We start from the raw sequence: 25510 nt of genomic DNA, 5'->3' as shown, positions 1-25510 counted from the left end.
CGCCTGCGTCTACACTTCCAGCTATGGACGCTTCCAACTCGACCGGGAGCCCATGTTACCCAGAACCGGGTGGGCGGGTTTCCTGGACTCCTCGGTCACGTTTCAGGGTCCTTCATTACTGTACCATCAGCTGGGCTGCGCAGCTGGATGTACTATAAGTATAAGTCTCATGCTGTAAATAAAGGCAGTGCTGCTGCATGATGCGCAGCTCTAATGGACGAGGATTCCCGGGAATAAAACAACTAAAGAAACGATCAAATTAAACGAGGCTGTTGTAATACAAGAACATAATAGCGGTACCGTTGTTATACCGCTTATTCTGCATTTTGGATAGGGAACATCACTTTTTAAATTATATACAATTTCAGATATTTTAAATAGCTTAAAGATAATATACCGTTGTAGTAGATTAAATGTTTTGTTGCATCCAAAAAAGCCAAACATTACTGAGAAATTTGTACCATGTTGCAAAAGTGACAGATAAACGTCTTTTATGCCACCAACGATTAATAATTAATTAATTTTGAATATTTTTTTTACCATGTAAAATATTCAAATCGAGAACGGTGCATTCCGTAATTTGTCTGGCACCATGACGCAATGACGCTCCCTCCTCGCCGGCGTGAAGCACTCGGTTTAAATGTTTGGAAGTACCGGCTAGCAAGGCGGGGCGTTTGTTTGATATTTATTTTCGAACTGTACACCAGACACTGTGCAGTTTTCTAACACATTGTGAGTTTAACTATTGTAGGCTATTTTACCACGGTTGGCTTTTGATTCAGCAGTCACCTTTTTGTCTGTTTTACTTATTGGAATTTAAAATCAGTTAAATGTGAGATTCAGTATTTTCAGCATCATGGGTAACATGCAACCGGATTCTTCTTTTGTATTGCATTTTAACTTCCCTAAATAGTTTGTTTGTTTTAAAGATGTAATTGATATTTTGAATTGAGTTACTTGTGTATTCACTCTACATGATCGTAATTGCGGCAGATGACGTGAAACAAATCAAACCTCCCTGTCCGTTGGAGGGGCGTTAGACGTTGGAGGAGGGAATGTGCTGCTCGTGCCGTTGGCAGCGAATGGACAGACAATATGGACGACCCGCGGGATGTTCAAACTTCTAAACGAAACGGGAGCTACAGGTCGTTATTGTCGGCCGGTTCCGCGGTGGCGATGGAGATTAAACGGAAGAAAATACGGCAGAGTGCCGTGTTCCTGCAAACAGAGGTATGGGCAAGGAGGGTTGTCTTCTGTGTTTTACCGTAAACGGTGAAGCCTAATGACAGTTCGGTTGACGCCAGAGGGGGTTCAAAGTGCAGCACTACTAACGTCAACGTCAACGAGCTAACGTTAACAAACGGCTCTTTTTAGTTTAACACTGCACTTCAAGTAACTTATTCGAGGGGTTTTGCTTAAATACATTTAATGACTTGACTTTCACACGCCAACATACACTGGCTTTCACTTCCCTGGGACAAAGCGAGCTAGTTGTTGGGCCAGTAATCCAATACGGGAGTCGCCTCTTTTCACGTTATTCACTTCCCTGAAACCAGAGCCGTTGCATTGTCGAATGTTGAATGTTGCTAGGCATGCGCAGAAGTAATGCTCTTCTCTTTGCTGAACAACGCTCAAACTAATGTCATTTCAGACCAGAAGCATGAAACGATGTCCAAGTCTTCTGAATGACACTCTGCAGATAGTAGAGGATATGAATTTGTTGTACATACGACAGATTTCTAAGAAGCTACAGGTGCATCATTTTAGTTTGTAATAGCCTATGGAGAACGATGGTGTTTGTATCTCTAAAACAATTCTGCATGTACCTTAACTTAACATGGTAATTTCTAACCCACCATGTACACATTTCCATGGAAATGTGTTTGAATTTAGTATGTCCAAATTATAGTAGACATCATCATACTCCATTTAGTTTCCACAAATATGTTTAACTAACCTGATCCATTTTTTTCCTGCCACTATTCACTTGAGTGCATGCCATCAATGCATTTCCATACTGCATCTTCATTATCAAAACTGTATGTGATCTAGTCATGTAGTCACTGTTATAGTCGTCCCTTGTAGCATACAGTTTGTTTGTCATTATTTTGCACCATTTCACCTCACCGTCTGCCACAAAAAGTTGCTCTTGAGTGAAAAAAAAAGTTGGCTTCACTGCCACAAGCCATTTGTATTATCAGTATATCGTTGTCAAATTCATTGTGAAGATCATAATTCCTGATAGCTTTATATCCGGTTAATATTCGGTTGTCTGTCATTTGCAAGGACTTCTGAAAGCTTTAAACGGTGCCTTTTTATTTTGTGCTACAAATCAATCTTCCATCTTTGCCAAAAAACAACTCAGATTCAGAAGCAGTCAAGGTAAAGTGCACTATAGAGGGAGGAGGAGGTTGCAGGTCAACTGTGTTCTTGTTTATGTTTGACATTTACCTTATTTATGTGTTGCTTGTTGACTGGAAGTCACCAAAGTGCTGCAACACCTTTTAAAACTGGAAGGGATTTTTGTTTTTGCCAAAAACAACATTCAAGGGCAACGTCACTCTAACTCCACTCTAGCAAAATTTAACAGACTAACACAACTCAACACATCTTTGCTGATGGTCTGTGTTTTGATGTGCATTCATCTGGTTATTTTTAACTTTCTCCTTTGTATCTCCTGTCCAAGAACACAAACATACAAGAAAAACTTGACTTTGAGATGCGAATGCGGGACGGTGCCTACAAGCTGCTGCTCGCCTGCAGTAAGAGAGAACAGGTTCTTAACGCCTCCAAGAACCTGCTGACCTGCAACGCCAGGATCAAGGCTTATCTCACACTGCTGCAGAAGAAGAAAGAGGAGCAGGACATGATGGGAAGAGTCTGGAGGTAAGGAATTGGTGTTATTGTTGTGAATCTGATGTATTGATACACAATGTGATTAATTAATATAAATATATGTCAGACTTTCAGATCCAGTTTCAGATGACCGTGTGCCCTGTAATGGTACAATTGCTATGTCTGGTAAGATTCCTCCCCCTTTAAGACTTATACACACGTTTAAAAAATTCTGTACAGCACAAAATTAGGCCAGGTTTGTTTACTTTGTTAATAAACGTTTCTCCGCTGATGCAGGGCTGCGCATTCCTTTGATGTGGAGGGATTCTGACCACTTTAACAACAGAGGGAGTAAGTTTGGGCTTGTTTTGCTAACATTCATGCCTTCTGTTTAGCTATGCCTCATGTTATTTTATGGATACTTGCCGTACTAACACATACTCTGCATCTGTTTATTAGCCTCTCGTCGAGTGGCCGTGTTCTGTCTGATGCAGATTGGCTCAGAGGTGTTTGACACACAGATGGTGGTGGTGGACAGATCAGTCACTGACGTCTGCTTTGAGGGAGTCACCATCTTGTACGTATTTTTTTGGTGTTGCTGTCCAATGGTGGAAAAGAATTTCTGCATTATGGAGTTATATTAAGAGTGTCACTGGAAACATGTTATTTATTTTATAATATGTATAGCAAAATATGTATTTGATTTTTTTTTTCTACAAACACTGACACATCTTGTTAGGGATTTTACTGGTCACAATTTCTGTGCAGTAAAATGTATCATGAACCCTTAGTGTTTTGTGTTTAGTTGTTTTTTAGTCTCGATCTAACATGGTTTATATACATTTTAATGTTAATACTCTAATTGAAATCCCTCTGTCCTCTCTCATAGTAAAGAAGCAGTTCCTCAGTTTGAGCTGAAGGTGGAGCTGTGGAGCTGTGCCCTGGAGGAAGAGCACACGATGGTAAACACGCCAAAGAAACTGGCCAAGAAGCTCCGCAACTCCTTTGGAAAGACTGCTGGGAAGAAGCTCTGCCCTCTGCTGGACTCCTCAGACCCTGACACCTTCCTGCAGCACAACCCCATACCCTCGTATGTATTGTGTTATCCCGTAAAAACCCTTTACAGACTCTTGGCTCTCTATTTAAGGTTTTTGCAGATGGGAACTAACTCGATTATGGCTTGTTACTGGAACAAAGGGTGTAGCTGCAGGCTCACACAGCGGGTTTATAAACAAATCACACAGTGAATATTGAAATAAGGGTTAAACCAATATTTGGGGTTATAAATACTGTTTAGCCTTTGGATTTTCATAGATTTTTTTTTCTGCCAATAAATTCAGCAATTTTATTTTTTTTTTAAAGTGCATGCTTTTAATGTTCCTGTCTTTATTTTATTTGTCTCTGAGAGGAAAAGTGTACTTAACAGCTTTTAGAACATCTAGTGAAACTCAACTTAACATCTGTAAGTGATACATCCCACCTGTTCAGTGCGAGGGGAAACATCGAGATCATTCGGCCTTTGAAGGACATAATTTACAAAAAATAAAATACTGTAGGGTATGTACACATGTTGGTGTTAGTCTTTATATATTGATTTATCTTTATTATTTATTTTTAGGGTTAGAGTTGAGCATGAATCTTTTATTTAAAGCCCAGGAAGCCAAGGAATGAAAGGAAATCAATGCGGTATACTTAAAGAATGCTTGTGTGTGTGTGTGTGTGTGTGTGTGTGTGTGTGTGTGTGTGTGTGTGTGTGTGTGTGTGTGTGTCTACCTGTACCAGTGGAGCCAAGTTCAACCTGCTGGCCTACACTACACTGCATCTACCTGAGGCTGAAGGCAGCTTTCAGTCTCACTCCCTCATTGTCCTCCAAGATGGTAAGAAACAAAGGCACAGAAATGTAATATCCGGGGATATAAAGGGATTATGCTTTTTAGCTCCTCATTTGATTCAGTGCTGTGGTAATGATGAAATATTTTTGCTAAAATTAAACACAAACTGTGATTGAAGTTCAACTTGGATTACTTTTCTTCCTTTGCGTGAGTGATTAAATGGATAAAAAAGTGGGTGCTCAGGCAGGGTTTTGTTATCCAGCTGTAATTCCAGGGGTAAATGTTTGGTATGAGTTTTCTTCTTACTGAGTACCTTGATCCTTAGACATTAGCATGTCTATAAGCCCTGTCTGTGCATGACTGTATTTCGGGCCTGGTGTAAAAAAAAAAAAAAAAATGGGTGAAAAAAAAAATTTACCGTCGGGGATTAATAAACTTTATCATCTTCTTCTTTACATAAACTATATAGTAGTTTATGAAGATTATGGTATGTAAATCTCTTGTCTTTTTTTTTTTGGTTTTTTTTTGCCACTGCTGTTCTTCATCCCCTCAGCTGAGTGGTCCTCTTGGCTTCCACTTTACGGCAACGTCTGCTGCCGGTTGGTGGCCCAGCCTACGTGCATGACACAGAGCATGATGACCGGCTACCTAAGCCAGAAGGTGTGTTGACTGCTGTTAATTGGCATTAGCATCATAGCTGGTTCCTGGGTTAAATACTTACTTTTTCTTTTTCTTTTTTTCGGTAATTCAGCAAAGTGTGGAAGGGATGTACCGCTGCTGCAGTCTTTACTGTGTGCTGAGCGCTGGCTTTTTGTCCTGTTACTTCACTCCAGAAGAAATTGATGCTAAAGTGCAGCCCACTCTCAATGTTCCCATCAACAAGGTAAGAAAGAATCCAAACCTTCACATTCAACTCTCTTATTTGCATTTCATGCTCACTTGTTCTGTTGAGCTTGGCACTTCAATAGGTGCAACGTGATAAAACAAACAGAACTGGAAGAAGTTACTGTGATGTTTCTGTACATTCTCTGAAAATGGATGTGTTAGATAAATGAATCTAAAGGCAGAGAAGTACAAATGTTAACACCAGAAATAGCTATTGTTATCCTTTTATCACTGTTATTACTGTCACTACATCATCGACTCTGTTTTAATTGTGCTGTCTGATTAGTAGAATTTTGAACTGAATATAAATATCACATTCATTATTATTGATTTAGATCTCATTTCATAGTTTCCCCTAACATTTGCAGAATAACCAAAATACAAAATGCCACATTACTCACTGAGATCCTGCTTGCATCTTTGGCATTTTGCTGCTGAATTAATTATTTTCTGCAATATCAGCTATGTACTTTTTAGTGCAATATCTCACATTTGTATTCTGTGGAACTCATTTTCAGCTTATAAGTTATTGGTGGTTTTTCTGCAGGACACCCGGATCCGTGTGATGGAGAAGGAGTCAGCAGGCCAAAAATCCAGGAGTCTGTCTATCATAAACCCTTCACCGGAGGGATCTCAGACCATCGTCTTCACCACAGAAACTGGGGATGAGCTGGAGGACTGGTTAGACACCCTCCACCAGCACCTCTATGATCAGAGTGAGTGTGTTTTTGTGAAAATATACAGCAGAAGGTTGTGTATGTATATAAAAGCTATAGGTTACATACAGTACATGTGTGTATGGAGCAAGAACATGGATGTTTCTTGAAAAGGTCTTGTGTGTTTAAGAATACATAAAGAGTCAGTCAGTTTTGGCAAGAAACGTGAACATATATTTAGTTAAACTCCTTTTGGAAAGAACAGATAGTGTAACCTTTTATCTGTGCCTCTCATGCCTCTCCTTGTTTACAACCAGGCCAGTGGCTGCAGTGTTGCAACCAGCTAATGAAGATCGAGGTCGCGTCACCACGGAAACCATCACTCTTCCTCACCAAGCAGGCTGACTCTGTTTACAATGACCTCAGTGAGTAGAGTAATTGGAACGAGTGGCTGAAGTGAGTTAGACGGAGCTGATAATGTGCTGACTGTTTGATGTCAGATGTTTTACAGGATTTGTATTTGTGTGCATCTATTTATAGAGAATATGGTGCAAGTGCTCAGAACGAATGTAACACCTCAGTGAAATAAATATATTCAATTGACCACACATAATAGTTTTCATTTCAGTGGTAAACCCTTCACATACAAATTAGAATATTGCAATGTTAGTTTTAAGTTTAATTAGAAAATTTGAAGATATTGGTTATGGGTTGTTTGTTAAATATTATTTTTCTACATCTCACTAATACATCATCATCATCATCAATAAACACAAACATTGGCCTAATCTATTTCACTTTATTTCAATCTTTGTTTATTTTGTTGACCCGCAGGTATAAATTCACCTGGCAAGTTTGAGAGCATCACAGACATCATCCACAACAAGATAGAGGAGACGGATGGCCGCTTTCTTATTGGTCATGAAGAGGAAAAAGAAGCGGCTAACTGGTCCAGTCTGTTTGATGGGTCCCATTTAGTGGTAGTGCAGAAGAATATTCTGTCCCAGAGCAAAACCTCTACCCCTTGTCCAAGCCCCAACCATAATACCAGCTCTACATCCATCAACAAGAAGCGCCGTGCCCCGCCCCCACCCTCTGACAGAGAGCCTTACGCTCCTCCCGCTCGTCCGGCCAGACCTCCCCTTCCTGCTTCTCTTCATCCTCCTCCTCCTCCTCCTCCCCCCCCCATACCAGGAGAAGGAGAACTCTGGCACTTGCACTTCACGCCCGACCACAAGGTCCAAGACCGGCAGACCATCTCTGGATGCCAAATTCTCTGCCATCATCCAGCAGCTCCAGCGAAACAACACTCCAGGAGCCGGAGCCCTCAGCCGTAAGAACGCCCCCCTGGGCGTCCTCGACGTACAACCACAAAGTCAGCCTCAGGCCCCTCTCCAGCAGCTGGAATACCAGAACCACCACATCCACAACACTGAAGCCACAGGTGAACATGGTTTCCTCAGACCAAGTCACGGTCCTGGTCCTGTTCCTGTTCCTGCACCGAGGAGCAAACTGAGAAAGTCTTTCAGAGAGAGGATGAACTTTAAAGCCTTGTGACTTCGACTTTCAACATTATCCAGATTTAACTAACTCCACCTGACCACTAAAACAAACAACTCTAACAACACTTAAAACTTCAACTGAGCTGGGGAACATGGATAAAAAAAAAAATCACATATCAGATATCACAATATATTTGACTGTACCTCAATAGCGATAATGTGATGATACTTTGGGTATGACTGACTGCACTAAGGACTGTAGTAATTAGTAATATGATACAAGGAAAAGATAAATGCCACTTTCCAATCTGTACCCTAGATAGAAGCCTGGAACTTGGAAATGGTTAGCTTAGATTAGCATAGAGATTGGAAACAGGGAAGCAGCTAGCCTGGCTCTGTCCTATTGTAACAAAATCTGCCTACCAGCACCTCTAAAGCTTGCTAAGAAGTCACTGCTCCCAGCCAAAAAGGGAGGCACATAACCCCATGTAAAACTGCAATTAGTTTAGTTACACTTTGTTTTTTGTATGGATTAAATAATCAAGATGTTAATTAGTGAGCTTTCGAGGTGCTGATAGGCAGATTTTGTTGCCTGTGGACAACCAGGCTAGCTGTTTCCCCCTTGCTATCAGTCTTTATGCTAGGTTAAGCTAACCATCTCCTGGCTCAGGTTTCATATTGAGCTGATTGATTAGAAAGTGGTATCGATCTTCTTATTGTATTTCCCAAAATGTCGAAACTTAACCTAAAGAATGGGTGGTTGACGTGGTCTCTTAAAAAAAAAAAGATCCTCACAATGTCCATCACTACAACCCAAATCCCAGCTGACACCTCACATCACAATATCAATACTGTATTGATACGTCTCCAGCTCCACTCTCCATTTATAAACTTTTTTTTCATGTGCAGCTAACCCATAGATGAAATTGAAAGCTGTATGTTGGCTTGAGCACCGCCATCATCAATCCCACTAAAACGGAAAGGCTTATTTCTCAGCTCTGCCACTGGAACATGGGCCGAAGAAAGAGCCTTTGCAAAAGCACTCAAATTGGAATTGATCCATTGGCCGACTGTGGACGAGTCATTCCTTTTGGAACTATTGACTTATTCCACTCACTGTGACAATTTTATGACCACTATAGCTGATTTTAAGGGAACAGGATTTTAGGAGCAATTGCAAGCACTAATGTGACTTCTCCATTTCCCAGAGGTCTTAATAATGGAGTGACCTTGGTTTTCAGTGGCTACACAGTATGTCCAACATAATTTAACACTGCAGCCCATAAATGCTCTGAACATAATTGAATGAATGAGTCTTTTGAGTGGCTAAAATAATGAATGCCCTTGTTTTTGTGTTTTGAACATATCCAATACTGCCAGCCACTAAATATTTCAACCACTTAACAGTCACGTGTTGAATGGTCTTCATAATTACACAGAGTGTACAAAACATGGGGTTGAGCTACTTTCTCTGAAATTACCTGGGCAGAAAGCTACAAGCCCTTTTTTTTCCTTTTTTTTTTTATCCCACCCTCTAAATTCTGTTTAATCAAGAAGGAGAGATGTAGATTTGGAGGGAGGCGGATTACAGGAGGATTTAGTTTTAAGCCTTGAAAGAACCGAGAATGGTTTGTACAAAAGGGGATGCTGCTCAATATTAGTAGAGTGTTCGAAATGTTTTCTATCCTCTGTGTGTGTATCACCAACACATTAGGGACTATGATGTTGTACTGTATATACCTGGAAAAACAAGGCAGTACTCTAGGGTCAACCCTCATAGCATTAGTTTTTACTGATGCTAATGTGGTTACACATTGGGCTGTATGATATCATCACAGTAATTATATTGCACTTCCTACATCCCCCACTACTTTCAGTTAGACTAAGCATGCTAGAGACAAAGAACATTCAATTACATGTAAATATTACTGGCAGTCTGTGAACGCTAACATTTCTGTGTAGTATTTCCGGTTAACCGTGTAGCTGGTGAAAGCCGTTTCATGTAACCAGTATAGTCAAATGTTTCCCCTGTGGATATTAAGCTTGAGGAAGAGCATGTGATCTAAATGAAACTAACTGCTTTATGACTAAACAAGGGCGGAACATTATCACTTTGATCAGAGCCAAACTAATGAGCCAAATTTATATTCATTAGAGATATATGTACTTGTCTTTTATCTTTGTCTTTTCATTTGTTAATTACACATGACAGCAATAACAGTAACAGCAATAATTATTTATTTCTTTTATTAAAATGTTCTGTGATTTCTTTTGATAGTGTAATACGGTTATATCATCTCAATGTTACTTCTAGCACATACATTATTTAGACTAAGTGGCACTGTGTTTATGTAGTAGTGAGTAGGAATACAGTAATTTTGTCTTTAGTACAGTGTAAAAAATATTGTTTTTGTTTCTCAAAAAGTGCAATTTTCTCCTCACTCTCTGTTCACTGTTGTCTTGGAAGCTAACTGTATTTTTTATTATTGCTGATCTGCAATAAAACGGCCTACATTCTACCCTGGTGAGGCTGCTTTATTTTTGCTGAGCTTGGAAGTATTACTGAATATTTTTCATGGTAAAGGTTTACCAGGGGGTGGCAATAAAAGTCAAAGCATAGCTTTTATTGCAGCCCAACACACATCCCATAGAGATACACGCACAGGCACATTTCTCTACTGCAGCAAATACTGGAGAGGTTTCTCTGGCTTTGAGCCCAGACGTAGCCTGTTGTGAAGATTAAGGCGGATGGAATCTCATAGCCAGATAATGGTATTACAATAATAAAACCCCATTCACACTGCATTTACTCAGGAAAAAAAAACAGCTACGTGACGTTAGTACACTGGCATTAAATATCAGTTTATTCAGCCATAGCTATTTATCTGCAGCTGGGTTAAAGAACACAAGTGAGGAAACATGTATAGATAGTAAAATATTTTAATTAAATATACAGGAGGTCATATACAAAATGTCTTTATTTTTTGTCTTGCTTGCCAGCTGGGTGATTGGTAAACAGATGGCTACTGTATCAAAAACACTTTCAGGATGCACATTAATGGAAACAACGTGGAAAAAAAGTGAAACGACAACAAATAAAGAGTATCCTAATTCTTAAATTGTAGTGTTTGTTTAAATCTAACATGATCACGGTGACCTTGAAACAGAGCAAACAAGGACACAGCTAGATTGTGTAACCGACTTATACTGTTTTTATACTATTTACAGATTATAACAGTTTATATGATAACAACCACGCGGTACTATCTACAGTGCTATTTACACAGAAAATAAGACGAGAGAAGGGGTTGTCATGAATTGATCCCATATGACTGTTCTGTACAGGAGCCAGCACTAATGCCAGTATTACCTACACACAGAAATGTACAGTACTTAATCAGAAATGAATGTCTTTATCTAAGTATTCAGTAAAACTTTACACATAGACATTTACAGCTTCTTTTTTTTCATCTTTTGAAACACCAGACATGTTGACTGTGTATTTCGACTATCCTGGATTGCAATTATAGTGGTTGTAAAAGCCAGAGCAGGTGTTGTCTTTCCACCTCAGGCTATGGAGCATGGTAGGCATACTTTATGGCGTCTGGTACCTTTTCATCACTGCTAGAAAACACATAGAGCACATATGCCCTGCGGATGACAGACACCAGACTTGTGTCAATATTAACTATCAGTAAATCTTTTCAGGTTCTTCTATAATCAACTGCCTGACACAGTCAAGCTAAAGTAAATAGATTTATTTAAGCACAAATACTAACCATAAGGCTAAAGCATAACTGTTTAAATTTTTAAAACTTTACATTTTTTGTGCCTTACCTACCAAGTCTGGTGTCTGATAACCAAGTGTGCCATAGCGTTTCTGTATGAGTGTCTGTGCGCTGCATTTCAGACAAGAGTGACAGTAATATTGATATTCCTACCCTGCTACAGAAGATAAACCTTAACAACTGTAGTGCTAACTCTAATCCAAGACTGCGAAAGGCACAGATATTTGCAAAGCAATAATATCCTAAGTGACAACATTCCTATCAAATCATACAGTGAGTCTTTTCAGCGTGTTGAATAAAAGAGTCTGTTCACCAAAAAAGAGCTTTTCAAGTCAAGAACAAAAAGATGAAATGCTGATTTCTTGTGGTGAGCATTCCACAGCAGACGGCTGCTTCATTATGCTGGTCCTACAGACAAAAACAAGCTGCTACAGTCTACTCATCACAAAGGGTTTGGGGGTCAAATTACTTTCCATTTAGAAAGTAAAAATTAAAAACGGCTTTTCATTAACTCTCACAAAAAAACATTCATGATTTGTCAACAGATTGAACATGACAACTGCTTGTGTTGTATGATCTGAACTGAAATACAATTTAACAAATAAAAACCTGAACGGAGTAAAAATGTGAATCTACAGTACATCTGTTACACACAGCACCTCTGAATGTTATGATGAAGCTATTTCATGTTATGCAGCACCGCGGTGAGTGTTGATGTTCAGGTGGATTTACTGTGGCACAAACACGCAGCAGCTTTCAGCGTGGAGACATGTAAACAGATGCAACGCCACTGGCTGCCTAAAGTGTAATAATGCGCTTAACAGCTGTTGAACATTGTTTGCGATGGTGAACGCATCATTTAGTTATATAAAGAATTTCATTTACGTCGTCATGTTACTTAGTGTTTTTAAGCAAAAAAGTTTAGCCCTCAGACGCAGTAAACAAATGGCTTTTCTCTGTTGCCCTCCACTTTTCACACATCCAGAGCAACAACCTGACTCATGGTGACTGAGAGCGGCAAACTGATTTGTGAGCACATACACATGAGCATTGTGCAAATAAGGATACAACAACAACAACACAAATACAGTAAGTGGTGATAAAAATAAGGAACAGTGCAACGTATATATAAACAAATGCATACACACATAAAAAAAGAAAATGGAATTTTCACTCTGTCTGACTGATGAGTTTATCAGTCTGTAATCAGCCAAAGTTTCATAATCAGTGTTTTCTTTCGACCGAGTCACAATCCCAGAGCAAGAGAGAAAGATAAAGAGAAGCTGAAAAAAGTTTCTAAGGATGAAGAAGTAGAGGGAGAAATAAATCGTCCTCTCTCCCTCACAGTCTGGTGCTGGGGTGTACCGAGGACAGCTGAGGTGGTGGGAGCGTGGAGAGAGGGTACAGGTGGTGCAGCAGGTCCCCGTACAGTGCTGCCCCTCCCGGGTGTCTGTAGAAGTGGTGTGGGCTGGGGCTGGAGGCCAGCAGCTGCCTGTGGAGCATCATGGAGTGGAAGGCTAAGGGGGGCACGAGGGGAGAGACCGCTGACTGGCTCTTCAGGTACTGTAGACCTGGGTGCTGCTGGAGCCCGTCCTGGGCTCCTGGTGAGACCAGGCTGCCAGGCGCATACATGCCAGGGTAGAAGGATGCAGCGTGGTGTGAAGGGTAGGTAGTCGTTGGGTGGCCCTCAGGGAGATGGTTGTTGAGGTGAATGGCATGGGCTGGCTCAGCTGGTTTTAGTTCTTCTGGGTCGCTGCGTCGGATTGCACCAGCAGGGTGGATTGGCGTCACCACACGGACTTTCCTCTCTGGGACTTCCTCACCCGCTGGTTCCACTAAGCTCCGCTTACTGGGTCGAATGGGGCTCGTGAGGGACGAATCACTTGAAGCTTTTGGGCTGGGAAATGACTGCGATGACTCTGTTGGGGTCTGTTTGGGGGGAGAGATAGTCATAGGAGGAACTCGGCACGCCTTAGGATGGGAATCCAAACCCTGGTGCAAGATGGGATATGGGAGACTGCAGAAGGAGGGCTTGGAGAAGGAGGACACCCTCTGAGAGAGAGGTTTAGAGATTGTGAAGTCTCTGGGCTCATCTTCTGCCTCCCTCCTCTCTCCGTGTGTTTGAGTCCTGTCACTGTAGTGAGATCTGTAGGCTAAGCCCTCTTGCTCCAGGCTGCCACAGACAAAACTCTGGCTGCCTTCACGGTCCCTGGTGTAGTGCTCTCTCCGCTCTCCGTTGGGGAAACCGGCCATCCTCTCCTGGTTCAAGCAGCTCTCAGTTTGCCTGTACAGACTGTGGAGGTGAGGGGACGAGTAGCAGTCACCCGGGTAGCTCCGGGGCTGAGCACCTGGGCCGTGGAGTAGCGACTCCCCGGCGTTCTCCACACCATCCTGGGCATGGGTTCGGGGGAGATAGGGCTGCCATGGCGGGTTGACTTGAGCCTGGAGGTGATGGCTCATCCGGCAGCTGTAGGACTCTGAAAGCTCCCCGGCAGGGCTCCTCTCTGATGGGCCACTGGTGGCTTGTTGATGAGGCTTGCTGCTCTGGGCATGCTGAATGACTGATGGCCTGAATATGGGGGCTACCTCTGGTATGTTGTCCGAAGGTCCGTGCCTTTGTCCAGCCACCTCCTCCTCACCCTTTCTCTTCTCCTTCTCCCTTTCAGCCATTGATATGACATGGAGAGAGGAAGTAGCTGTAGGAGGTGGAGGCTGAATAGAAGTAGAAGTAAAGGAGAAAGGGTTTGACTCACACACTTGAGAGAGGAGCTTCTTTTTGGCTAAAGGAGACATGACCCCTTGGCTGGCCTTGCAGTAGGGAGCCGTCTGTGCAGGGCCCTGGGTAGACTCCTTCTTAATGACCCCATAGTCTTCTTTCTCTGGGAAGGAATCTGTGCTCAAGTCTATACACTGTCTGTCTTCCTGCTTACACATTGGTAACACCTTCCCCACTCTCCCACCATGACTTTCTATGGAGTTTTTGACCCTGGTTGAGGGCTCAGGCAGAGCAACATGTCCAGCAAGTTTGTTCTGGTCCCAACGATGAGGCAGGTAGGGGTTTTTAGGAATGAAATGCCCTTCAGTTTGCTGTTCACAGGAGAGTTTTGCTCGGAGGGCCTCGCTGATTGGCCTCCATTCAGGCTGGGGACCGGGCCCTGTGTGGAGGGGAAGACCAGCTTGTGGGGCTCTGCAGTCTGGTTCTTTGGGGCAGAGTGACAATGGCTGCTCCCCTGCCAAGGACTCCTCTTTCTTAAGGGTAAGATGTAACTCTTCTTCCTCTATTACAATTGGTTCATCTCTCAGAGATATCTCCTGTTTAATGGCTGTGGACAGCTCATGATTCTCCTCTTTCTCCTTGGAGTCCTGCATGCAGAAACATGATAGTTCGTTCTCAAAGTAAAATAAATAAGACACTCCTCTATTTTCTTATTACTTGGCAATTTCAAAAGACAACAGGAATTCAAGACAGCCAGTGAGGCATTGATGACAAAGCACAGGGAGATTAAAATTAAATTGAATTCAAAGCAAGAAGGAATCCTGATGAGGCAGCAGTTGTGACTGACCTGTGATTGTTCTTGGCCTTTCACTGTCTCCCCTCTGTCCTTTTTACTCTCCAGCTTGGGAGTGTTGGGGCCTTTCAATTTCTTGGCCCCCACTCCTTTGGCTTTGGCTCCTGAAGCCTTCTCTTGGCCGCCCTCCTGCTTCCTGGGTTTGGTCGAGGGAAGGGGTTTGTCTTGCTCGCCTTTAATGTGCCTCTCGTAAGGAAGGAGGAGCCTGAGGAAAAATGCAGGCAGAGGAATGCAGATGAGTTTATTGTATGATCATGATATGTCGTCCTTGTCAGGCACAATTACTAATCTTTGTTTTGGTTCATCACACACACACACACACACACACACACACACACACACACACACATCATTTTTAACCAAACAACAAATACACAAAACTATACGTTTCAACAGAGAATTCGAATTTTCGAAGCAAACAACCTCACTGTTTTCCATGCCAAAGAATAAAGGACAATTAAGTATTTTGTTTGGTAATACCAAAAACAGAATGAGCTGCAGCTTTACCACAGGCATGCAGAGTATCAAATAGCTTGCTTTAAAATCTCCTTGTTTTAATACCTGGAAAACATTAACAATCCTATTGTAATTAATCTTGGTTAGGGGAAATCCAGGTTCAGATTGGTGCCAGAGTATGTGTCTGTGTGAGAATGTGAATAACCAGTTGTCTCCTGCTGAGACGGATCACATTTGGTTTTAGTTTAACCATGAGAGAAAAGAATGTGTGTGCGTGTTCTGTTTGTGGGTGTGTAAAGCTAATGTGGTTGGTAATAAAAACGAGGAAACGTCTGAAAGAATTGAAATCAAATTGTTTAAAGGAACCTCATACCACATAATCTCTCATTTAATATACTAATATGATTAATCACAGAAGCCCTTAAAGTGGTTACAGTAATAAAATATTTCGACTGGTAACAGTGAGCTCTAGTTTTTATACACACTGTCCATTTGACATGATTAAATGCAGGATAGCTGCATATTCTCCAACTTAATTAAGTCCATACTAAGTGACAAGGAACATTCAGCTATTTTTGACTTCTGTTATTTCTCTTCTGAAAACTTCCCAAGTCAATTTTCCGTATCTGATGTCATAACTAATGGGAACATTAAGATCTGGATAACATAACAATACCCATGTGTAAAATAATGACATGAAGAAACCAGCGAGGGAAACTTTTAGACTTTTATTGCTCAGTAAAGAAAATGGAAATTGGCACTAGACCAGAAATAAGAAACACTGTGAGAGAGGAAACCAAGACAACTGAAAAACTACAACACTCTAAACTTCAATAAGCTCCTCTGAAAATCTCTCCAGCTCCTCTGTCAGGTTTTTTACAATAACAATCCATAAAAGCCAGACAGAAACATGACTTTCTCAGTCATGAGAAAAAATAAGGTCTTCTCGTGTAACGACAAGAGACGGTTGCAGTATTCCTTTTAAGGGACATGGCGGTAAAACAAACAATGAATCAAGAGCTGTTTCGCCTCCTCTTCAAAAGGAAGAAAAAAAGCCTCAGAGAGTTCAAGAGGCTCTGTGGGATTTTTTGTTATTTTTTCTCTGAACAAAAGTGCTGGCAGGGAAAGCGGTGAAACTACATTTCATACAGCTGGTCTGGCACCAGGCCCCAGGCCAAGAAAGGAAATGTACTATTAAATGTGACTTATTGGAAAGACGGAGAGCAAAGGGGTTGTGAAAGAGAAGAGGGGAGGGAAAGAGAGCAAAAGGAAAAAGAAACAGAGGGAGTGAAAGAGGAGATAATGACATGTTAATGAAGAGCAAAAATGATTCTGAATGAAAGAAACGAAGAATCCTTGAACACAGAGATAAAAAAGATGCAGTCTTTTAATAGCATTTATTACAAATAGAGAAGTGGTTCTCAGGCTTTCTGTAATTACAAATTATTACACAAAGAAGGCAGGTAGATGAAATATTTCACCATTATAAAACTGTGGATTTGATTTCCTCAGGCTGGTAAATGTGTATTCAACATGTCCAGCTGTCTTATTAGTGATCAAAGGGCTAGAAAAGTGGCATATATATATACAGTATACCAGGGTGCACTGTTGACTATCACAATGATCTGTGGGAAAGAGACGGCTGCCTTGGCCTGGGTCAACTTTATGGAATGTCAATATGGGGTGGGGGCTGGGGTGTCGCAGGCTCGGATAATGTAAGAGCTGAGCCCGGGAAATTACTGGAGCCTTAAATAGTTCCAAATGGAAAAGACTAAGATGCTATGTTGGCCAAGAAACCAAAAATCAGCCTCAGGAAGTTCCATTACATTGTCAGAATTATTTGCTTTGTTACGCTTAATAAATATAAGATGAAAATTGTAGCCTATTAAAACAATTCTCTCTATAATGGGACTTTCAATTCCAAGACATATGCCTCTTACAGTTTTATGTAAATTTACAGAAATGGCTGAATAAGCAAAGAAGGTTCAGGCTACAGGGCACTCACACTTCTTTCCATTTTTAACTCTGTGTTTAAAAAAAAAGTTAAATCATAATAGAGCCCTCAGTGTGAAAGGCTGGAGTAATTTCAAGCAGTGTATATATAACTTAGTCATGATCATGTAATATAGCACTCATAATACAATACTACTTATATAAGTAGCAATTTCCTTCAAGGAAGGGGAAGGGTTGAGCTTGGCAGCCACTACATTAGTTGAGAGGAAGCCATGTGCAGTTAATAATTTAAGCCACTAGGGGGTGTGTGCTGCACTGAGAGATTCCAGGAAAGAATTTCATTAAGGCAGGAGAGGCAACATTTTTATGAGGTCAATAAATACTTAACTTCCTCTCATGCCAATTTATCACTCAGCTTTTGTTTAAGCAGCCGTTTTCCATGTTGATATCAAGCAACTAAAATATGCAGTGAGGAGATTAAACATTGAATATCCAGAGATAGAAGATGTCTCTTGTAATTAAGATAAAAATATAACTTTATATATATATATATATATGTATATATATATATGTATATGTATATACACACACACACACACACACACACACACACACACACCTATTGAGAGAGAGAGAGAGAGAGAGAGAGAGAGAGAGAGAGAGAGTGATAATGTATTATATCTGACTGATCTTAAGAATCAGTAAGATCAATAAACATGTTAACCATCACATCAAACCACAACTGTCAACTAAGCATGTCTGGCCCTTTGAAATAATGAATTGCACACAAAGCACCTCCCCCCAAAAAACACAACTTGGCAAAAACAAGGTGACTTTACCAGCAATGTGCTGCTCTCATCTGAGTTTTGTGTTACAGGAACAAGCAATGTGCTAGAATCCAAGAAATGCCTAAGTCACCAAATAAGTGGAAAAAGCCTGCAGGCTGTTCCATTTCAACACCCCCCCATTCATGCTGAAATTAATTTAAACTGGTGTTGTGTTAAGATCACAAGAGCTGCTTCAAACATAAAAAAAAAAAGGAAAAGAAACTATTTAAAAAGCTGGTGGACAAGCCCCTGGGGGTTGTAGAAAGATTTAGGGGAAAGAAAATGACTTAGTTTTACAAGCCTGTGAGGAAAAGAGAATAAAATAAAAAAGATAAAATCAAATCTTTATCAAATTGAAATGCAATGATTAAGCATCATCACAGCAATGAGAGAACAATAACCGCTGTAGAGAAAGAGAGACAAGATGCCAGCAGAGGGATAAACAGACATTGTAGCTGGCCCCTCTGCTTTGGATTCATGCCTCAAAGCCCCTCTTTTGTCTCAAAGCCAAACCACTTGAGGTGACCCTCATTCATGCAGTTAAAACAGGAGGGCAGCGCAGGAATGTATGAAAAACTTAAGTCCTTTGTCAAGTCTGAAAATACCAGATTTAAAATGACCTCTACTGTTCCCCCGGGGTTTGCTCTCATTAGCTGCTGCTGCAGCTCGCAGTAAATGTTCGCCATAGCAGGTGTGAGCCAAGAGAGCTAACTGTTAAAATAAATGTGTACTATTCTGCATAAAGAAACACTCAAGTATTAATACCCCAAAATATATAGCATATGTTCCTGCTGCCCTACAGTGGACCGAAATCTCTGCAAGAATGTCATTAATTTAATTTGCTACACTGAACTAGTTATTAATCTCAGCAGACTTGAATAGATTCTCTCATACAGTCAATTGCCTGTCACACATCAGTGCCGTAATTTGTGATTTCTCATTGCCACTAGGGAAAGAAACCTTGGACTTTTTGATTAAATTCCACGCATAAAGAAGTTACCCAATATTGTGATTTGTTAGATCGCTGCAAAAAAGAGGTTTTATCACTGAATGCTCAATGAAGCATTTTGTCTTGGGGAGACCATCTAGCTCTCAGAGGTTAAAATAGCTGCCTTCTATTTTAGTGTAAAGAACATGCAGCTCTTTGGCTGCATTCCCACTGAAGCTGAGGTCCAGATTCAGTAGAGGAGTCGTGAATATACAAAGAATTTGGCCACAATTTTGATGTGGACAACATGTTGAGACATTGTTTAAAGTGTGTTAAGGAATGCTGACAGACAATATGCAACGATGTTCTCATATTGCAACTTCTCTGCCTTTTTTCTCTCCTGCTTTATTTCTTAATATTTAATCATTTTTGCTTGTTTATCACAATCTGTCATTGTTTGTTTCTCACTCTCCCTGCTTCTCTCAAGTCTAGGAATAAAAAGTAGGGAGGATGTGTAGGTGATACTTCCTCCCTAGCACTTCTTATTGTAATCCAAATATACCCCCTGCTTTAGAACAAGAGACCAGAGTAATTGAGCTACAGTATTAGACAAGGCAAGCTAAAGTGTAATGCACCACATTTGATGTATCTGCACTACATCAAGGACAATGCAGAGAGATGCTGATGAGCCCAAGATACTGAGCATCGAGCAAAATAAAATTCAAAAAGAAATCTCCTGTCACCAAATCTGAACTCTATTCTATTAAAATTCTGTTAGGACTGCTTCAAGGTTCCCTAATAATTATGAGAAACAAATGTATTTTTATATCTGGAGAGCAGCTTTAGTGAATGCAGAGGAACATCGATACCAGGAGGAATGAATAAAGGCTGAATCAATAAAACATCTAGTCGACTAAAATTGGAACAGGCGTGCATCTGTCCTAGAAGAAACACATATCTGCATGATCTGAGCCGGAGAATATTTCACAGGCCTCAGACTCTATGTACAGTACATCTGGCAAACATCTAATACTTTTAAAATGAAATGATCTAATCCAAAACCCCTCATCTGAGTTCTCTGCTATTGCCCAAAACCTCAGAGTTTTTAAATAGCAAATTATTCTAAATAGCTTCTCTGTTGCCATGGATACCCCCCCAAAAAAAAAAAAAAACCCTCACGCCCCAATACCAACCCCGTTGTGCAATTACATTAGAGTGCCAAGGCATGGTGAGGTATTAAAAATCTGTAACAGGCAGAAATGAACAGAGATAGTGAAATGTGATGTTTCTGTAACAAGAGATCACGTAGGAAACCAGGAAGATTAAATATGTAGGAGCTGTTAAAAGGCGCTGACCTGTATAATGAAAGAAACAGCATGAAGTGCAAGGCGGGGGGGGGGGGCTAGCACACAGAAAATGGCACAGCACAGAAGCAAAAGGCAGTCTATTTCAAGGTTATTGATGCCATCTTTTTCATGACCTCATTTTTAATTCAGAGCGCTGGGCCCTGACAGCTAATCTCGGGAAACGGTTTAAATAAATATCATTAAAGCTTCCCTGTAGCTGCAGCGGCAGACCTTGGCTTGGACGTTTCTGCATTGATTTTTCCCTGCGCACTAATGAACGCCGCACCGCGACTAAAAAACAGTAACTTTGAAAATGACAATTAGCTGGGGTTATCTCCTGTTCAATTCCAGCTATGTAACTCCATTACTACCAGTGATTACCACCTGCTCCTGGACAGCATAAATATAGTGATTATACCCCTGGCTTCATCTTTCACAATAACATCTCCTAGGAAACCATTTCATATGATTTTACCATTAGGGCTGTAAAGGGATAATGTGTATAATTTAAAATGAGAGCTGAATGCTTGTGGATATTCACAATCTTTAACCCAAATAACACCAAGGCAGCCAAGAATATCCACTTAATTTAAAACAATTATGGCCTGAAATATTGTTTCCTTTCCTCCGACTAGCTTGAGACTGTTTATTTCCTGCTCTACCTCTTTGGCCCAGTGAGACAAATCAAAAGCGATCCTTCTGAGAGAAGAGGAAAACATAAGTGTTGTTCCAGTTTGTACACTGTACATTCTTCCCTGTGAATTATATTTCTGTAGCACATTGACTAATGATTAAAGGTGGAAACAAAGACGCCTCTGGGGAACAAACACACACTTCAGCGAGCCCACAAACAGCCTCATTCATCATGCGGAGAGAATGGCCGTGTTTGCTGAGTTAATACAATGAAGCTAATTGCCCTCCAAGCAGCCCAAACACCAAGGCTCAGCTAAAATTATTCCCCTGAATGGTAACTTGCTCAGCTTCAGCTGATCTCTCGCTCTCTCTTTCTCGCGCTCTCTCACACACATGCCCCATCACCCCCACTCCTCCCTCTTACACCTTCCCTCGCTGTCAGCCTGATATTCACTGCAGTGTGTGGATATTATTGCTTTGTATTGATTCAGCATTATTTTTCTCTCAGCTGCTTCTCGGTGGCTGGAGAGGGAAAGGCCAGCGCAGCAGCAGTCACACCTCAGCGCTTCCCACATGGTTTCGTCCCGCCCCGCCTGCCTTTCTACGACCCTATTTACACCTTATAAACTGATGAACAATATAGCTTTTCACATCTGGCTTCAAAGTAGTTTCTTGGCAGAGACAGATCATGCTGATTTCAAAGCTAGATAGTCACAAAACAAGGATCAAAGACATATTCTGTCTTTCACAATAAAATGATATTTGACCAGCATCATCTGTGAAGCTAGCTGTTGAAAGTCATATCTATTATTAGTATAAATAAGGAACATCACAGCAGCTTCTGCTTTAAAACATATCCCAGTTTGAGGCAGTGTGGAGGAACTGGGAAAATCAGTGTAAACACTAAAAGCACCCTCAGCAGAACATTTAGAGGCACATTGTCAACTTGTGTACAAATACAACACACTGAACAATAAACTCCTCCCACCTATGTTTTCACAAATTTCCTGGAAAAGTCTCTCTGGCCGCCACTGCCTGTGCTTGCAAATTCGCTTACAGCATGCAATCTTGACACAATATGAAGCTGCCCAGCTCCCTCATATGGTACTGCTGGCATATTGCTGTATTACTGACAGGTGTGTTTGTTGTGTGTGTGTGTGTGTGTGTGTGTGTGTGTGTGTGTGTGTGTGTGTGTGTGTGTGTGTGTGTGTGTGTGTGTGCGCGCGTGTGTGCCTGAGCTGTGCTGATGCATGAACCTGCAGCAGCCGGAGGGATGTGGAGAGGGTCGCCGGCCTGGAGGAATGACCTGCCTCATAAGCGACTGGTTATCTCTTGTTGGGAAGATCGTATTTGGCATTTGTTTAACCTTGGGAAAGTGGGCATGCGTGCATGTTTGTGTGTGTAGGTGTGTGAGTGCGGCCCTGCATAATACCCTCACAGCTCCCTCAGGATCATATCCATATGCTTGCTTTGGTTTGGTAATACCATCTGAGTGATTATAATGTGGAGGTTCAAAATGCTGCAGTATCTGACTGGATGATTAGATGAATACATTAAACTGGTGTTTTCATTGTATCTTGCATGCAGCTCTGTGTGCTTGCAATGCATATATGGAGGAAAGGGTGGTTACTGTATATTTGTGTATCCGTGTAGGTCAGTTAATAATTCAAAACACTGCTGTCGTTTGAAGCTTTTAAATCCTCTTTAGCCTGCTTGTAGAGCAGCATGGGTGGAGTTTACTGCATAATTGGTTCCATAGTGCCACATAACTAATCAATTAATCCTAGGAAAATAACTGAATCTCATCTCATCACGAATTCATTAAGGTCCATAAGGAATGCATTTCTTAATACTATTGGTGCTGCATTCCATAACAGTGAGAGACAGTGATGAGTGATTTGCAAACCATCTCGCTGTTGCGAACACCATTCTACATGTATGTGTAAGTGCGCTGACTTCCCCTGAATAAGATCAATATTTGTCTTGTAGTGTCCTGATGTTATGAATAAAGCATTGTGAAATCATATTTGATGCAGCTGTGGGGGAGTTTACCCACTTCAGGCAATGCAAACTGTTCCATGTGTGCATGCATAGCAATAATGTGTCATATGCAACTGCCAAACACAATAACTCACCTCTCGTAGTGTCTCCGTGTACACGTGGCGGCACTTGTGCTGCTGGGGTTCCCGCCCAATTCATCATATACATGCTTCCACTGTCTGCGGACTGTGATCTGAAGGGATGGATGAGAAGAAAAAAGAGCGATAAGACAAAGAGAAAAAGACAAGAGACAAAGGATGACAATAAGATGAATGCAGAATGAGACAAATTGAAACAGAGGAAGAAAGAAAACCAAAAAAACAAAACAAAGAGAAAAACACAAGTGGCTGACATCATTTTGAGGTCTTGGGGAGTTACTGAGTCATGGTGTTCCAGTTATTGAATCCTCAACACTCAATTCTCTAACATAATAAGCTCTGTTAACATCATGCAGCCAGTTGTTCCTGCTATAACCCCTTATCCCATAACAGATGACAGACTACAACACAAAACACAAAACTCCAGGCTGCCACAGAGCTAACAAAGCCTCGACATGAAACGTGAGATAATCAGCTGCAGATATGAGGGTTTTTAAAGGATATGAGCCCCAATTATATGAGCTGTATCCTGTTTATGGTCTGGTCTGGCTGTCTGTTTGGATGACATTATACCAGCTATAGCTAATGAAGGAACAGGCATGAGCAATACACTTGACGACTTCACATCAAACATTGACTTCACTTTGGAAACACGTCGCACATGAATAGTGAATGAATAAACGGCAGGTAAAGCTGCCAAGTTAAATGCCTCATACATACTTATTATTTCTGACTCACTTCAGTTGTGTATGTGCGTGCATACAGTACATGTGCACATTTGTGGGTATGTATGTGCATTTTCACTTCATCTCCAGCATGGGAAAAAATGAGCGATTTGACCAATTTCCTTCTGACCAGTGCAAAGCAGAGGAACATGTGTTTTCCACTCCAAGGGGGTTTTGAAACAACGGCATCATTTTTTCTAAATGTGGCTATGAGCAAGACTTTCTTCTTGGGAAAATAGTGACTGACCTCAAGGGGCAAGAGGTGGGCAGAAGAAGAAAAGGCAGGGAGGAAAGAAGGGAGGTAGGAGGAAGAGGTAATAGAGGAAAGGAGAGCATGACAGAGGAGACATCAGGAGGGAAACAGAAAGAAGAAAGAAGGGAGGGGCCTTGACGAAAGAGAACGAAATATATCACCACACATGTGAATACTTACCAACTCATATCCTCCGAGTTTCTGAGCAGCTTGAAACATAGTCCAAAGGTTGACTGTGGGAGACAGAAGACAAACAAGGCAGTCAGGAACTCTGGGAAAGGACCTGAGCTGAAACACATGACGTCACATACAGTCATTACACCCGAGACAGGGACATAAAAACAGTGCTGGAGGAAGTATTTAAATCCTTTCGTTAAGTAAAAGCAAAAATCCCAAAATGTAAAAAGAATCCATTTAAGTATTACCAGAAAAATGTTCTGGCCCCTCTCAGAGTGTTATATTATTAAATATTACATTATTCGATCATTAGTGGTGTTGCATAAACATGTAAGCAGTATTTGCAGTATGTTGTAACTGGTCATGGTGGAGTTACTTTTACATACTTTTTATACTTTTTATAACAATACAACATATTTTATGAGCTGATGATGACATATTTGTAAGTAAAACCTAAGTCTGCAAACTAGGAACTATAGATGTGAAATTAGATCATATTCATCTTAAGTGCACAAATAAAAAGATGAATGAATGTACAGAATGAACAATAAACCAATGGGGTAGTGAGTGTGATATGTACAAAATAAACAATATAGAAAATGTACAGTACAAGTGATATGATATGTCAGCAGTACAACTCTGATAGTATGGAAATACATGCCAGGAAGTAAAAAGTACAATATTTCCTTTTGAAATGTAGGTCAGGATAGATAGATAGATAGATAGATAGATAGATAGATAGATAGATAGATAGATAGATAGATAGATAGATAGATAGATAGATAGATAGATAGATAGATAGATAGATAGACATACAGACAGACAGACAGACAGACAGACAGACAATGGTAATAAATCATATGGAAACATCTCAAAGGAAAATAATAATTACATATTCCTGGACTAGTAAAATGAAAACAGCTTTTTATCATTTTCCCACAAAGCAACGCTGCACTACAGCTGAAAGGATGCAAATGAATATTGAGTACTTGTACAATCACGCTATG

At 40.9% G+C, this 25510-nt stretch overlaps 2 protein-coding genes across 2 annotated transcripts in view; one reads left to right on the top strand and one right to left on the bottom strand.

Annotated features, from left to right (window-relative positions):
- rtkn2 (rhotekin 2) lies at positions 1-10229 on the top strand. The gene is given in 13 exon segments (XM_051379931.1): positions 1-1230; positions 2687-2886; positions 2963-3021; positions 3133-3186; positions 3295-3412; positions 3725-3925; positions 4618-4712; positions 5221-5327; positions 5419-5550; positions 6100-6268; positions 6526-6633; positions 7043-7386; positions 7388-10229. Coding segments are annotated over 13 exon segments (2100 nt in total). The 5' UTR covers positions 1-1095; the 3' UTR covers positions 7766-10229.
- A 405-nt stretch (positions 10230-10634) lies between these two features.
- The window catches only part of arid5b (AT-rich interaction domain 5B), a 73491-nt gene continuing 58615 nt past the window's right edge, over positions 10635-25510 (bottom strand). The window contains exons 7-10 of the mRNA XM_051379918.1: positions 24507-24559; positions 23346-23443; positions 15062-15272; positions 10635-14861 (exon numbers count right to left, since the gene is read on the bottom strand). Coding sequence (XP_051235878.1) covers positions 12840-14861; positions 15062-15272; positions 23346-23443; positions 24507-24559 — 2384 coding nt within the window. The 3' untranslated portion in view covers positions 10635-12839. The remainder of the gene's footprint in view (positions 14862-15061; positions 15273-23345; positions 23444-24506; positions 24560-25510) is intronic.

This window comes from Dicentrarchus labrax, unplaced genomic scaffold (genome assembly GCF_905237075.1).
Source record: "Dicentrarchus labrax unplaced genomic scaffold, dlabrax2021, whole genome shotgun sequence".
Classification (NCBI taxonomy): Eukaryota; Metazoa; Chordata; class Actinopteri; family Moronidae; genus Dicentrarchus; species Dicentrarchus labrax.
The sequence above is the reverse complement of the archived record's forward strand: the minus strand, read 5'-3'. Positions and strand labels throughout refer to the sequence as shown.